The sequence below is a fragment of the Phyllopteryx taeniolatus genome, chromosome 14 (genome assembly GCF_024500385.1).
Source record: "Phyllopteryx taeniolatus isolate TA_2022b chromosome 14, UOR_Ptae_1.2, whole genome shotgun sequence".
In the NCBI taxonomy this organism is placed as follows: domain Eukaryota; kingdom Metazoa; phylum Chordata; class Actinopteri; order Syngnathiformes; family Syngnathidae; genus Phyllopteryx; species Phyllopteryx taeniolatus.
In genome coordinates, this window is record NC_084515.1 from 8,884,786 (window position 1) to 8,898,917 (window position 14,132).

At 40.7% G+C, this 14,132-nt stretch overlaps 1 protein-coding gene across 15 annotated transcripts in view; it reads right to left on the minus strand.

Moving 5' to 3' along the window:
- The window catches only part of mbnl1 (muscleblind-like splicing regulator 1), a 72,542-nt gene that overhangs the window by 41,537 nt on the left and 16,873 nt on the right, over positions 1 to 14,132 (minus strand). For 14 of the 15 annotated variants that reach the window (XM_061798276.1, XM_061798275.1, XM_061798280.1 and 11 more), the window contains one exon: positions 8,461 to 9,385. In XM_061798276.1, coding sequence (XP_061654260.1) covers positions 8,461 to 8,634 — 174 coding nt within the window. In that variant the 5' untranslated portion in view covers positions 8,635 to 9,385. Of the gene's footprint in view, positions 1 to 8,460; positions 9,386 to 9,728; positions 10,126 to 14,132 lie in introns of those variants that run through there. The other variant, XM_061798273.1, reaches the window with a different exon arrangement.

The window sequence follows — 14,132 nt, forward strand, 5'->3', positions numbered from 1 at the left end:
TGTGGGAATGTAATCTTGGCTCGGAGTAGAAACCTGCTCCAACAGCACCACTAACACAGATATAATGCGCACGTGTATGTGCACACGGTCGGCCTGTTTTTCCTCACAAGTCAGCCATGATGATGGTGGGTGTGTCGGGCAAGTGAGCAGACAGACTACGAGGTTAATGGCGTGGAGGTATGTATTCAAACTTCTCTTGTTCTAGACCGTTACCACATTGCTTGTTTTATGAAAGCGTGGGCCTTGTTTGGTTAGACGAGGCCCTGCTGCTGGTGGGTTCGCACCAGGTCAGGGTTGATGTCATTTACCTAAACCCACATGTACGTGTGTGTGTGTGTGTGTGTAAGTAATGTGACTCATGGGTGTGGCCTGAGGTAAAAACCAGACTGAGCGGGAAAGCAAAATGGAGGAAGAGTGAAAATAAGCACCAGTAGAAAGAAAATGGGTGACGAGAACAGGCTTGCTTCAAATGACATATTCTTACATGCAAAAATGAGAAAAGTCATCAAGTAATGTGTTTTTCAGGAGAATAACAACGATAAAGTAATTATCTAAATGATATTGTGGTTGCAGGTCATTACAACACTTCACTAATCAGGTTTAGCGTACCTCTCCTTTTGTATTAGAACTAGACTTTTAGAAGCCAGAAAATGGACTGAATCCACAAAGCAGAGCAACTGCCCTAATGTCTCAAATGATTTGCATGTAATTTTTGTGTAATGTTTTCCAAAAGCAGTTACATGTATAGTATTGCAAAATAACACATGGCACTGGAGATCATAAAATATGTACAGAGTTGCGAGGAAAAAGTAGGGGAACCCTTTGGAATTCAATTTTTGCATAAGCTGTTCGTAAAATGTGATCTGAGCTTCATCGATGTCACAAAGGACAGTCTGCTTAACTATTACCCCCCACCCCCCTTCAAAAAAAAAAAAAAATTCCATGTTTTTAATGACACCAACATATAAACATAGTGCAGGGCGGAAAAAGTATGTGAACCTTTGGATTTAATAACTGGTTGACACTCCTTTGGCAGCAATAACCACAACCAACCTTTTCCTTTAGTTATATAAGACATGCACAACACTCAGGAGGAACCAGGACAGGAACAGAAACAGGACCATTCCTATTTGAAAAAACAAAAAACAAACAACCCCCCCCCCCCCCCCCCCACCCCCAAAAAAAAGATATATATATATATATATATATATATATATATACACACACACACACACATAAACTGTTTGAGCCACTCCAGAAGGCATATTTTGTCCTGTTCAAATGACAGACAGATGGTCTTAAGTTGTCCTGCAACGTCTTGATAAACTTGGGAATTAATTTTTCCAATGTGTCCATGGCCTGAGGTAGCAAAGCAGTCCCATAACCATGATGCCTACTCCACCATACTTCTCCGTTGGGATGAGATTTTAATGGTGGTGTGCAGTGCCTTTTTTCCCTCCACATATCAATTTGTTTCTTCCAAACAATTCAACTTTGGAGTTGGCCAGTAGCGCTGGCTGGAACATTCAGGCGCTTTTGCAAACCTTTATTGGGGACAACAATGGCTTCATTGGTAGTGTCCTCTGATGACATCCGTTATCATTTAATGTTTTACTTATTGTAGATTTGTCAACAAAGATGTAGGTGTGCGCTGGAGATTTCTGGAAGTCATTAACCATCATGCTAGAATTTTCCTGCAGTCGTCTTTACAGGAGGTCCACTCCTAGGGAGAGTAGCAACAGTACTGAACTTTCTTCATTTTTTAACAATCCGTCTTACTATGGACTCATGAGCATTAAGCCTTTTATTGATACTTTTGTGATCCTTTCTCGATGCATGCAAGTTAACAATTCTTAATTGTAAGTATTCTGAGAGCTCTTTTGTGTGAGGCGTGGTTCATTAGAAAACTCAAAAGTGGTGGGTTTTATAGGGCAAGGCAGCTTTAACCAACACCTCCAATCTCGTCACATTAATTGGACTTTAGGTTGGCTGACTACTGACTCCAAATAGGCCTTGGAGAAATTCTTAGCCTAGGTGTTCACATACTTTGTCCACCATCCACTGTGAATGTTAATATGTTGTGTTCGGTTAAAAAATAAAATAAAATAAAATAATAATTATTATATATACACGCACACACCTTTTCTAAAATAATAAACTAATTCCAAAGGGTTTACATAATGTGTATATGAAAATACGTAGTGGAATTTCTAAAGTTGAATTCCCCTGAGGCAAAACAAGTCAACATTTAACATATTCTGGCCCCTAAAGTTCCCTAAAAATTCAAAATCTGAATTGTCATCAAACATCATGTCACGCAAGACGTCAGTACTACATGGGAGATAAGTCCAACAGAAGTTCAACTCTATCTGCTCAAGCACACAAGCCATACACGTTATCAAGGTTGAGTGTGTTACTGTTTTTACAACTATACCAGTGGTTAACTTATTTTACACTTGCATGTTATGTAGACAATCATTTGTGAATAAACTATGTTTTCCTTTTCATCAGATGAACTTAATTTTTACAGTTCTTTTTTTCTTTACACAATTAAGAATGTTAAAGTGTTACTTAAGCTTTGTCTTTAGAGTCAATAAGTTTAAGAAGAGGTTTTATGATGACAACAGCTTAAACTCTGGAAAGATTTATTTCCTTTTTTTTTTTTCAAAGAGACTTGTTACATTGGATGGTGTTTGACCATGGAAGCTCTATGGGGCCACTTTTTTCCCGCTGCAAATGAAGCAAAAAATATCTGACCTATGGTGTTTCATTTAGAAATCGGTACATCAAAAACATTCATTCTGTTTCTGATGTATTTGTTTGGTTTACTCCACTCTCATTCCCACTGCAGAAGACTCACTTTTCAATTGCGACTGTTACCAGTGTGACTATTTACAAGGATCGTACTTAACCTTTCACTCCGGAGTTAATCATTAAAAAGTTACAAGCCAACTTTAAAATGACAGGGTCCAGCCAGCCATTATCCTTGTACAAATATTTACACCTCTTCCACGTCGCTGAGCTGCCTACGCTGCACCAAACAGATACACAGACGGCGGGGAGAGCAGTGCGTTAGCTAATTTGCACACACAGCGATGCCTATTTGTCTAGTTGAACATATTGATTATCGTATTTCAGGCGATATCTCACTAATGTCATGAAAAACCTAATTGTAATATAAAAAGTTGCAATTTGTCTTCTGTCTAGTCTGGTACAAACTCTGTTTCCAAATTCCTTCTTGGACAGCCAAGTGTGTATCCTGTAGCAAGAGGGAAAAAAAAAAAAAAAAAAAAAAAAAAGGAGGTCAGCAAGAGAGAGACAGAGACCGTTGGTGAAATAAGTGGGTTTGGGTGTGACCTATTCAGCTATGCACTGATGATCATGTGAGACCTGTTCTAATTATACACTCTCCAGAAGAAGGTCGATGCTCTCTCACATGCAGTAAGAGTGTGCACATGCATATCTAAGAGGCTGCAGGACAGTGAAGATGGGGGCGGGGTGAGACCGTGGCATAATGGGGGTGACAAACAATATGGATGAATGTTAACATGAATGAGTATTCTGATAGTTTTAGGTTATTAAATGTAGTGTAAACCTGCTACAGATAAACCAAGAGGCTTGATATCCACTCTGTCCTTCTGTTTCCACTGTGGGTTTTTTTTCGAAATGGGCAGTGTTTCACTACGTACAGAAAAAAATTGGATGCCCATTCAAATTATTATAATTTTTTTTAAAAAGACATCCATCTGCATTAATAAACAAGATCGAGTGAAAAATCAGTCCAAAAGTCCCCAAATAAGCCCCTTGGTTCACTCGAATAAAACCCTGTACCCAGTTACTCTTTTCCGGTTGGTAGCTGATTCTATCAGCATGAATGACAATTTAAACACGTGTTCATGTATCGAGAGGTTTCAGCCTGCACATTGCTGCTCTACTGCTGTGTCAGTGAAAGTCAACACTGTATTGAAAACAGGGATCATGAGATTCAGATTGATGAGGGTCATCTATGCTTTTGGGATGCTATATGCTTGAAGTCTTACCTATGCAGAGGATTTACTAATTGTTTGTTTGAAATACAGTATTATAAAAAGAATACAAATTGTTATCCATGAAAGTTAAGGGACAGGTGAGAAATCGGCCAAAGAAGAGCCAACAACGAAGTTTTTTCTTTTTGAAAAGTTTCACTTACAGACATAGTCATTATCAAAACGCTATGCTCACTGCTTGTCCTCCTGGGTTTTGTCCAAAATAGTCTTAAGAATACCTTACCACTGTGTATATGTATTTTTTGTTAATTGAGACATTGAACTCAGTAGCACTGTAGTGCACTTTTCTGGGTTAGCGTTAAATGCACAGCAGCACTGTGGTCAACCAGATGTTTGCTTGTGATGTACTAGATCATTTCTATAATGCATGGACATACTCTCAGGACCAGTGATGCCAATAACGCGTTACTTTGTAACTAGACTTTACGCCGATCTGATCGGTGTGATTGGTATCGGAGGATAATTAGCATTTTATGCTGATGGGCTTTCATGTCAAAATTCGCCGATCCGAGCAATGACGTCATCGATCGGCTCCGCACAAGACATTTAACTCCGTGTCTTCATTGTGTATGAATCCCAAAGCTAGTTTATTTTTAGCCTTGTCACGTGTCTTGTGGTGCATTAGTGTAACTATCTGACGGCGAATGAAGTTTTTTCAATCTTGTCGGTGAAAAAACACGTCGTCGGGTTTGGGACTATTTTGCGGTGTCTCAGACAAACAACACGTAAGTTATTTGCAGTCTGTGCACAACTGAAGTATGTCGTGGGGAACGTCATCTAAATGCTTCAACACAACACGGGCACGTGAAGAATGTACACAAGGAGGAGCAAGCCCACGTTCAAGTGGGGAAATTTTTTTTTTTTTTTTTTAAAGTCTAACCGATGCAAACTCTGGACAACACCTGTCCATATAGCCAGGACAGTGAGAAAGTTAGAGTAAGCATGTCATTAATAGTATTTGTTAAAGTAGTTTAATTCCAGTAAGTTAGCACCCATTATTTCTGTCATGTTGTAATGTTGATTTGACCTAAACTCAGTGGCCAAGAGGTCATTGATGTTTTAACTTTTGTCTAAAATGCTAGAGAATAATTTTGAAGATACACTACTCAGTATACAATACACAGGTATATACAATAAATGAACAAGTCATGTAAATAGACACATTGCTCCATCTTGTGATCGGATTGGTGATCGGTTATCGTTTTTGTAAACTTGGTGATCGGCCCCAAAAATCCTGATCGTGTAAAGCCTATTTGTAATGCGTTACTCAAAAAATGTGGTCCGGTGACGTCATAAGTAATCTAACGCGTTACTCTATATTAGAGTAGTCAGATTACAATTACTTTGATTTATCAGTCAATAGTTACTTTTTTGTTCACGAGAACCAGAGCTTAATATGCTTTTTATATTAAAATATGCTATTTTTGCTTCGATATATATCATCAACAAACTACAGTGCTTGGGACCATGAGGCAAGTCAATAACCAAGTCACTTGATTCAGTCACGGTGCATGTCATAAGTGGAGATCAATTTTCAGCCATAATCCTAAAGTAATAAGTTACTTTTAAGTAATCAGTAAAGTAACGAAGTTACTTTTTCAAGGTAACTGTGGCAACACTGCTCGGGACAGTCATTTACTGCATTTAGATGAAAATTATAGTATTTTCAAATATTTATTTTCATCCATCCACTTTCCGTCCTGCTTTTCCTCACTAGGGTCGCGGGCGTGCTGGCGCCTATTGCAGATAACTCTGGGCGAGAGGCGGGGTACACCCTGAACTGGTCACCAGCCAATTGCAGGGCACAAACAATCATTCACACATATGGGCAATTCAGAGTCTTCAATTAACCTACCATGCATGTTTTTGGAATGTGGGAGTACCCAGAGAAAACCCACTCAGGCACGGGGAGAACATGCAAGCGCCACACAGGTGAAGCCGGATTTGAACCCCTGGGTCCTCAGAACTGTGAGGCAGATGTGCAAACCAGTTGACCACCATGCCGCCGATTTGATTTAGGCTCTCAAAAATGATTACTATAGATATGTTCTGGAAAATATCAGTCAAAACAATTTTCCAAATTAGTGTCAATCTAATTGGATATCGACAAGTCCAAAGTGTACACCACCTGTCACTCAAAGTCAGCTGGGATAGGCTACAGCTCATTCTTGACCCGAATGAGCATTAGCACGACAGAAAATGGATGGATGAATAGTTCAATCCTATGTAACGTAAACTTGCCTGAAGTGTGAAATGTGAATGGTGCAGGATTTTTCATTAATGTTACATTGGAACACTGGATATTTTTAAAATACCATTTAAAATGTGAACAAATACATATCTACAACGTGTAATATGATGGAGTACAATATGGTGCTGTGAGAATTAGTATGGCTTGCCTCGGTGGAGGTCTGTGATATACTGAGTGACGTTCTACTTTTTTTTTTGGAATGGCTATAGTAGCTTCTATAAGAATATCAATACTTTGGCATTATGTAAATGGGCTGCCTGTAATTCTGGTCCCTTTTTGGAAAGGGAAGCTGTTTGCACAATTACAACACGAGGACTAAGTTTAAATGAAATCCAAGTTGCTAATATGAAGCTATATTTTTCAAGTAGTCTCCATTAATTGTGTCCTTTTTCATGAAGAAATCCCCCAAGCCCAGGCACACGACTTCCTTTAGCTAGTTTATAATTTTGATACACACATGATGTAATCTTGGAAGAGTTCAGTTCATGTCCGACGACGTCCCTCTGACCACATCTGACTGTAAACACTGTGTTCTGGGTGGACTGACAAACTGTCCTCACCCTAACCCTGCCCTGTTCAATAACCGCCAATGACCATGAGTCACCACCGTCTGTAAGGAAGGATGCAAGCTCTGAAAATGTACAAGTGGGTCAAAAGTTAGAGGTGAGTCCCACCCATCTTTTGAAATTTGAGCTGTGAAAAATGTGTGATTGTGAAAGAGGCCTGACAAGGGAAAAGGTTGATTTCTTGCTTCTATCTAAAAACAAAAATGCTTATACAGTGGTGCGTTGAGATACAAGTTACCCGAATTATGAGTTTTTCAAGATACGTTTGCTTGAGATACGAGCGGTGTATCGTGGCACTGAACTCAATTTAACTCACTTCACAATAAGCAGCAGTTTGGAAAATAGTGAACAATTCATCAAGAGAGGCTTCAAGCTGTTAAACTCCCAGTTGAAGATTACTGTCAAACTAAACAAAATATTTACACATTACAACCAAACAATGTTACCTTCAGAACGGCCCAATAGCTTAATTCTAACATGAAATGGAAAATTCCATTTACATGCTAACATTAGCATCGATAGACGCGGTTTTAGAACCCTTTAAGCAAAGGATATTTCAATGCAAAAGGTGAAGCAACACAGACACATAAAACTCAAAGGCATATATTCTCTATCCTCAACACAAAAATACTTATATTACAGAATCTTACTAAGTCACTTACAGTAGCAGTAAAAGAAGTATTATTTTTCGTTTGTGTCTGCATGATTGCATCATACTGCCTCCCATGGTGAGCATACCAGGAGGAGCAGCAAAAGGAATTGAATTGTATTACATCATGATGCACGAACTTTCATTCTTTACATTGCATTTAATTGTTATTATTCAGTTTTTATAAAGTATTATAATAATAAATAAGTAATATTGTTCCTTATTAAAAAATACAAAATACAGAGATTTGGGAGGTTATTGGGGTGATGCTGGAATGGATTAACGGCATTTCCATTCAGTGCGATGGGGAAAGATGATTTGAGATGAGCGTTTTGAGTTATGAGCGTGGTCACAGAACAAATTACTAGCACTACAGTGTACGTTTGTATTCATACACAGACAAACAACCCCCGCACTAACTGCCTCAAGGCACAGGAAGTGGTGTGTGTGCTACATGATGGTGTTGTCGCCTTACTTCTCTCTAGTTGTTCAGCCATAGGGTCCTAAATGCATCTGAGTTGGTATGTGACGACCTTTTTTATGCGTTTTTAAACAGCGGGTTTGTGTTGATGCTCTACATTCACGGAACAGTGTTTAGTGATCACACGGCAATGTGTCTGACTGCATCAGACGAGTGCCACGGCACAGCGGTACAAAACGGCTGCTTCCTGAACCCAAGGAGTTTCGACTCCTCTCCCCACCTCTCTGGGCCTTTCATCACATGTTCTCATCACCTGACCAGAAATGGGCGGGACAAGGGAGAGCACATGCTGGGACCAGATGGTGCACTCTCCACTGGCCGTAAAAGACTGCTATTTGTAGCTTGTGACTTTATGTCTGCCACGCGGCATATGCTCAGTGTCTTATCAATGGCCTTTATCATGCACGTCTGCCTCTCTGAATGCTCACCTCCGACTTCGTTACCCCGGTTCTCTTTCGGTTTCTTACCTTGAGTGAGTCGAAGCAAGCGATGACCCGTCCGTTTTCAACCTGGCAACTCTTAGCCGGGTGAGCGAACTTGCACTCTTGGTCCGAGCGGGAACATGTGCCCCTCTGGAACTCCCTGCATACCTCTAGTGTCAGCCACTTTGTGTCGCGGATCTGTGCTATGTTCATCGCCATGGCAATGCGCTGGCACAAAAAACAACTCTGAGCTGGGATCGGTTTGAGCGTTGATAAAAGTACCGCTTTGGCTTTAATCCTCGACTTCTCTTAACGTTTGTGTGTTTATGCTGATATCGACTGCGAGGTTGAGATGACACATGAAAAATTATTTCTATTGACAGAAGTGTCCAGGGTGAAATGCTGCAGGACTAATTAAGGCTGCGACTGTTATTGCGCCATCTTCCCGATCATGTAAGTTGATTTTATCCAGGAGGGAGCCTGCCTGAATGTTCACTCTTATTGCTCACTGACTCTTCTTTTCAAGAACATTCACAAGTCAAAGTGGCATAGGAGAGAAAGCCCTCTGGTTAAGATGCGGTGAAGCAGGCAACAAAGGTGATAGTCTGGGTGTAGTCTGCTTTGTGTGGGGGTGGGGTGGGAATTAAGAACACTGAGGACTGTATGGCGGCTTAGAGGGTCCAAGGCGAAGCTAAGTAAAGGCAAAGTGTGTGATGCTCTGTGTGGGCCTTGTGGTGGATTGGGCTGCTGGGCTGTCAGATGAGGATTAGTGGAGGCTGCAGCCCACTGAGAGGGATGGATGGTGATGATGACGGATGGACGAACAGGTCGGGGAGGAGTCAGGAGGGCGCGGCCAACTTTCCTTGCGCTATGGCAGCAAGCGAGCGAGGCGGAAGGGGCGGCGAGAAGATAGAGCTTCAGCGGTAGAAGCAGGTCAAAGCTGCGGCACACATCAGCAAAGGCACTTCCTCTGGGGAGAGAGAGAGAAAAAATGAGAACTTAGGCTAATGATACAGGTCCCAAAACTTTTTTTTCATCACTCTTTGGGATCAGATTGAGACCGTTTGTTTTAAGTCAAGGTCGAACAAAAGTATGCAACTGTGGGACTAAAGAATGCGTAAAAATGTCAGAAATTTGTCAGTTGTCAGCTAGACAAATAAAACTTTCACCCACCTACTGCACTAAACACACACGCTCATCACGCCACCCCACACAAACACACACTCAACGCACTGACGCGTACAAAGCAGCCATTCACAACTTTCCACCCTGTCGACGCAATGAAATAAGATAAAAAATCCTGTCTCACTTACAGTAGAGTGCAGCAAAGCCAGCCATTGCAAATATGTCTGAAGATGAAAGAGGGGAAGAGAGTGAAAGAAAAGGGGAAGTTGAGGCAAGGGACGAGGTTGAAAGAGGTTAGTCATTTCCCTCCTTGCGAAGCTGCGTGAGTGTGGGCCAATGGGAGCGAGCAGAGTTGCTGCAACATTCTGGGCCGAGCGCCAGGTGAGAGGAGGCGGAGCCTAGAGAAGGCTGACCTGCCTGCTGCCAGAGTGAAAAAGACAGTCAAAACTAATCACTGTTTTTCTAATGCATTCTAACATAGGAAGGTAAACAGTCATCAAAGATTAAACAGATTTGTATTTTGATTTAATGTTTTGTATTCGCTGATCATAACATGCAATAAAGAATGCTTTTTCTTAATCGTTTGCAAAGTACTTTCTATTTCTGGTGAAACCACAAGTTGAATTGGAATGATTAGGCAAAAGGAGGGGGGTAAGTCACCACACCCTGGGTAGAGAAATAATTTTTCCTAGAACAGTGTGCACTTTGAGTAATGCTAGGAACTGTGAATGTTACAGCACTGCAGTACTACACCGTGCTGTAACAGAGCCCTGCACAAGCGCAGCCCAGGTCATGATGACCCAGCATCATGGTTAGACGTGTTTCGATTGAAAGAAAGAGTGAAGTTACAGCTTGCTCTGACACTGCATGACCCCTTGATAGCAAAAGTAGCCTTGTCGCCATGAATGACCTTTGAGGTGCAGACATGATCTTAATACAAACACTGCAACTGCACCCGGCACGCACCAGATGCACACGAGAATAAAAAAAATTAAATCAAACTCAGAATGCAGTGCATCCCAAACTTTATTGAGCCAAGGCACATATTTTACATGACAAAAGGTTGGGGACCATTATACTGCACGGGGTGAAAAAAAACAAAAAAAACAATGACGTCATTGATTAATCAACTTTGACTTGACTTTCATCACATAGTCGGCAACAAAAAAAAACACCTAAAATCGTTCAACCCCGAGGTTGGGAGAATACAGCCCTAAAGCATGTTTTTCAGCAACTGCCCAATGTGCTTTATTTTAAATGGTCGCTATAAAGAGCAAGAACTATTTTTATAAGAAGTCTGGGTTAGGTTGTGAATTTTTGTAATGTGCCTTTTGCAAACTCAGGTTGTACTCTCTATTGTCATTGTTAGGGTTAAAAACTCTGAAAGAATATGAAAAAAAGCCACCATACTGTCCCACTTTTGGCACCCTCCCAAAGGACTACACACAGCAGTGGCATGATGCAGAGCTGTTATTCTGGTAGCCTTAACAATTTTTGACAACTGAAAAGCAAGAAATTGCATACTATAACAAACAGAACTGTACTGCTCAGCAGGAACTAAACCGTAGTGATACCCAATGGCAACACAATAAATTCCCTATTGCGGCTTGGTGTATATACAGACATCCAAACACCAAAAGCATGAAAAAAGTGACAAAAACATTGTAGGCGGGATCTGGGGGATCCCCGGGGTCCCGCAGAGAATTTATTTGATGTTAACATAAATTAAGCAATCTGGAAGACTCTGAAGTGTACAATAAAAAAAAATATATATATAATAAATAAGAAAAATTATTTCTTCACGCAGACTTATTTACACTGCCCAAGTACATGTTGATGTACAAATTTAAGATTAAAATTAAATTTGTCTAATTTCTTAGCTTTTTTGATCTGGCCTCCTACTTGAGCCAGGCCCATCTCCACCTGCATGATGCCTGCTTCACGCTGTGCCACATGAATAGCATCCTCCTCTTTAAGCACTCTCATTCTGGAAAAGAATTAACTAAAATCACTGTCTGTTTCACTTCATTTTTCATTATTACAAACTTCAAAGACCAATCCAAAATGTATTCTCCAGGAAAATATTAAGTACAATATTTTTCTGTTTATTGGCCATTTCTGAATTTGAAGTTAGTTAATTCTGTGTTGTGACATAATCCCTAACATCGCTCTGTCGCTTAATACATTTAACATTAACATCGGTAAATTAATTTGATAATTGTAGGCGCGTTTCCTAATTAACACAAGCTGTACGAGCGGATCAGCTCTTGTTGCCGATGTTACGTGTGTTTTTTTGGGGTGCCACTCGGACCACAACCAGGGCCACGACCCATATCACCTCAACGTGAAAATACAAGACCAGTGCAACAAATACGACACGGGCTGATCTGAGGAGCACAAATGTTGCTTAAACGTAAGAGTAACAATAGAGGACGTCCACTCCAGAGGTAGGTAGAGTAGCCAAATATTGTACTCAAGTAAGAGTAGTTACTTGACAATAATGTGACTTAAATAAAAAGTAGTCCTCCAAAAAATTACTGAAGAGTAAAAAGTGCACAGTGAAATAATTACTCAAGTACTGAGTAAATAGTGAGTAACTTCTGATTTCTTTTAACCACAGCATGAACATCAATAAAAAAATAAATAAATAAATAATTACTCAAGTACTGAGTAAATAGTGAGTAACTTCTGATTTCTTTTAACCACAGCATGAACATCAATAAAAAATAAATAAATAAAATGTGAATGTGCAAATTCTGATGTTGCTGTGTGTGTGTTTGTGTATGCACAGTCAAAAAAAGTTATAAGTGAGCGGAAATATCCACGTTTGGGCAGACAGTGCCAGAAAAATACTACAATACATGAAAGCTGTTGTTTTTGTTCGTCTAAATGTGAACAAAAGTAGCTCGCCATTGCCTTCATGGTAACGACGACCTTCCCAAAATGGTGGCCATGTAGTGAGGTAGGGACGACAATCAGCCGGGTTGGCTTATCTTGTGTTAATACCTATGCCCGGGAAGCCCAATAGAAGACTTTCTTGTGTCGTTTTATTGGTGAACTAGACTTAAAACGTCACTAGCGCTTAAATTTGATTGCCGCAAACAGCGCCCGATGCGGAAGTCTTGCGCACAAAATAGTTGATAAGCAATAATTGATCAATAAAAGTAGCGAGCGAAATTTAGATCATTGTAAAACGGACTAAAAGTACCGTTACGTCTTCACAGCAGAAGCAGCGGAAGTGTTTTTTCTGGTCTCGTCAACTCCTGTGACTTATCCAAAGTAGGCCTGAGGCGGAACCTCAGGCCACTGCGCTCGCAGAGTAATATTCACAATTACATCTGTATGTGGATGGTGGATGTGTGAAATTGATCTAGCTGGCAATGTTCAAGGAGTACGAAACAACCTATGACGCCAGCAACGGCGGCAGCGACGCCCCCCGCCCCAGGAAAAACTCTACGGATCTATACAATTCACGTAAATGGCCTATTTTGACTTCAAAACGTCAAATTTCCCCAAAAGGCGACTGATTTGCATGTATGTATATATTTGTACATCTACAGTACAACGCAAACACACTGCAATCAGTTGAAAGTAGATGAATATGGGCAAACACAATTTTAGCTGTACAACAAGGTAGAGTGGAGCCATCATCCATCCATCCATTTTTTGTACTGCTTTTCCTCACTAGGGTCGTGGGCGTGCTGGAACCAGGTGACTCTAGGCGAGAGACGGGATAGACCCTGGAATGGTCGCCAGTCAATCGCAAGAGTGGAGCCATCAATTGCAACATTAACATTGATGGTGCCCTGTGCTCTTTCAGTCATATGAAACGGACTATTGGCTCAATGCATGAAAAGGTGACAACCCCACAAATGTTTCTTTTTTGCTTTTTCTGTGTAAGAGTGTGAGGATGTAGCCCTGTAAAGTAATCCTCATAATGAGCGCTCGATATGATCCATCATGTCTGAACATGGACGTCCTTCCCTTATTGATTGCTTCATCTTTTACCAGTAGGCCACACCCTTTGGCTAATTCATTCAAATCATCTCATGTCTTTCGGGTATAGATGATCTACTTTTTTTACGATTAATTCATGTTGTTTTGCAAAATGGATCCTTCACTGAGGTCACTCATTCTACAGATAAAGGCATACCGATACATTCTTGGTTCAAGTCCAAGGACTTAGAAGTTGGTGCAAGGTCAACCACGTTGAACGGATGGAAGATGGTGAGAGAGAAAGAAAGAAGCACAGAGAGGGAGACCAGGTTTTTCCTCTGAGCTTTTACAACTCAACATAGAAACATTGCAAGGCTGGGACAAGAGGAGGTGTTTCGAACATCAGCTCATGGACAGTTTCTAACATGAAGAGCAAGCGAGCTTGTCTTTCTCTTGCTTCATTTTGTCGATGAGTCACAAAAGCAATTTTTTGGTGTGTGTGTGTGTGTGTGTGTGTGTGTGTGTCCTTTGGTAGTACTGGTAAGCCAGGCCAAACATTGAGGATGGAGTACAGACGAGCACAGACAGAAATGCAAAGGCAATAAAATTAATGTGTTTAATACAGGCAGGTCTTGGAGTTGTCAGTATGACTAACT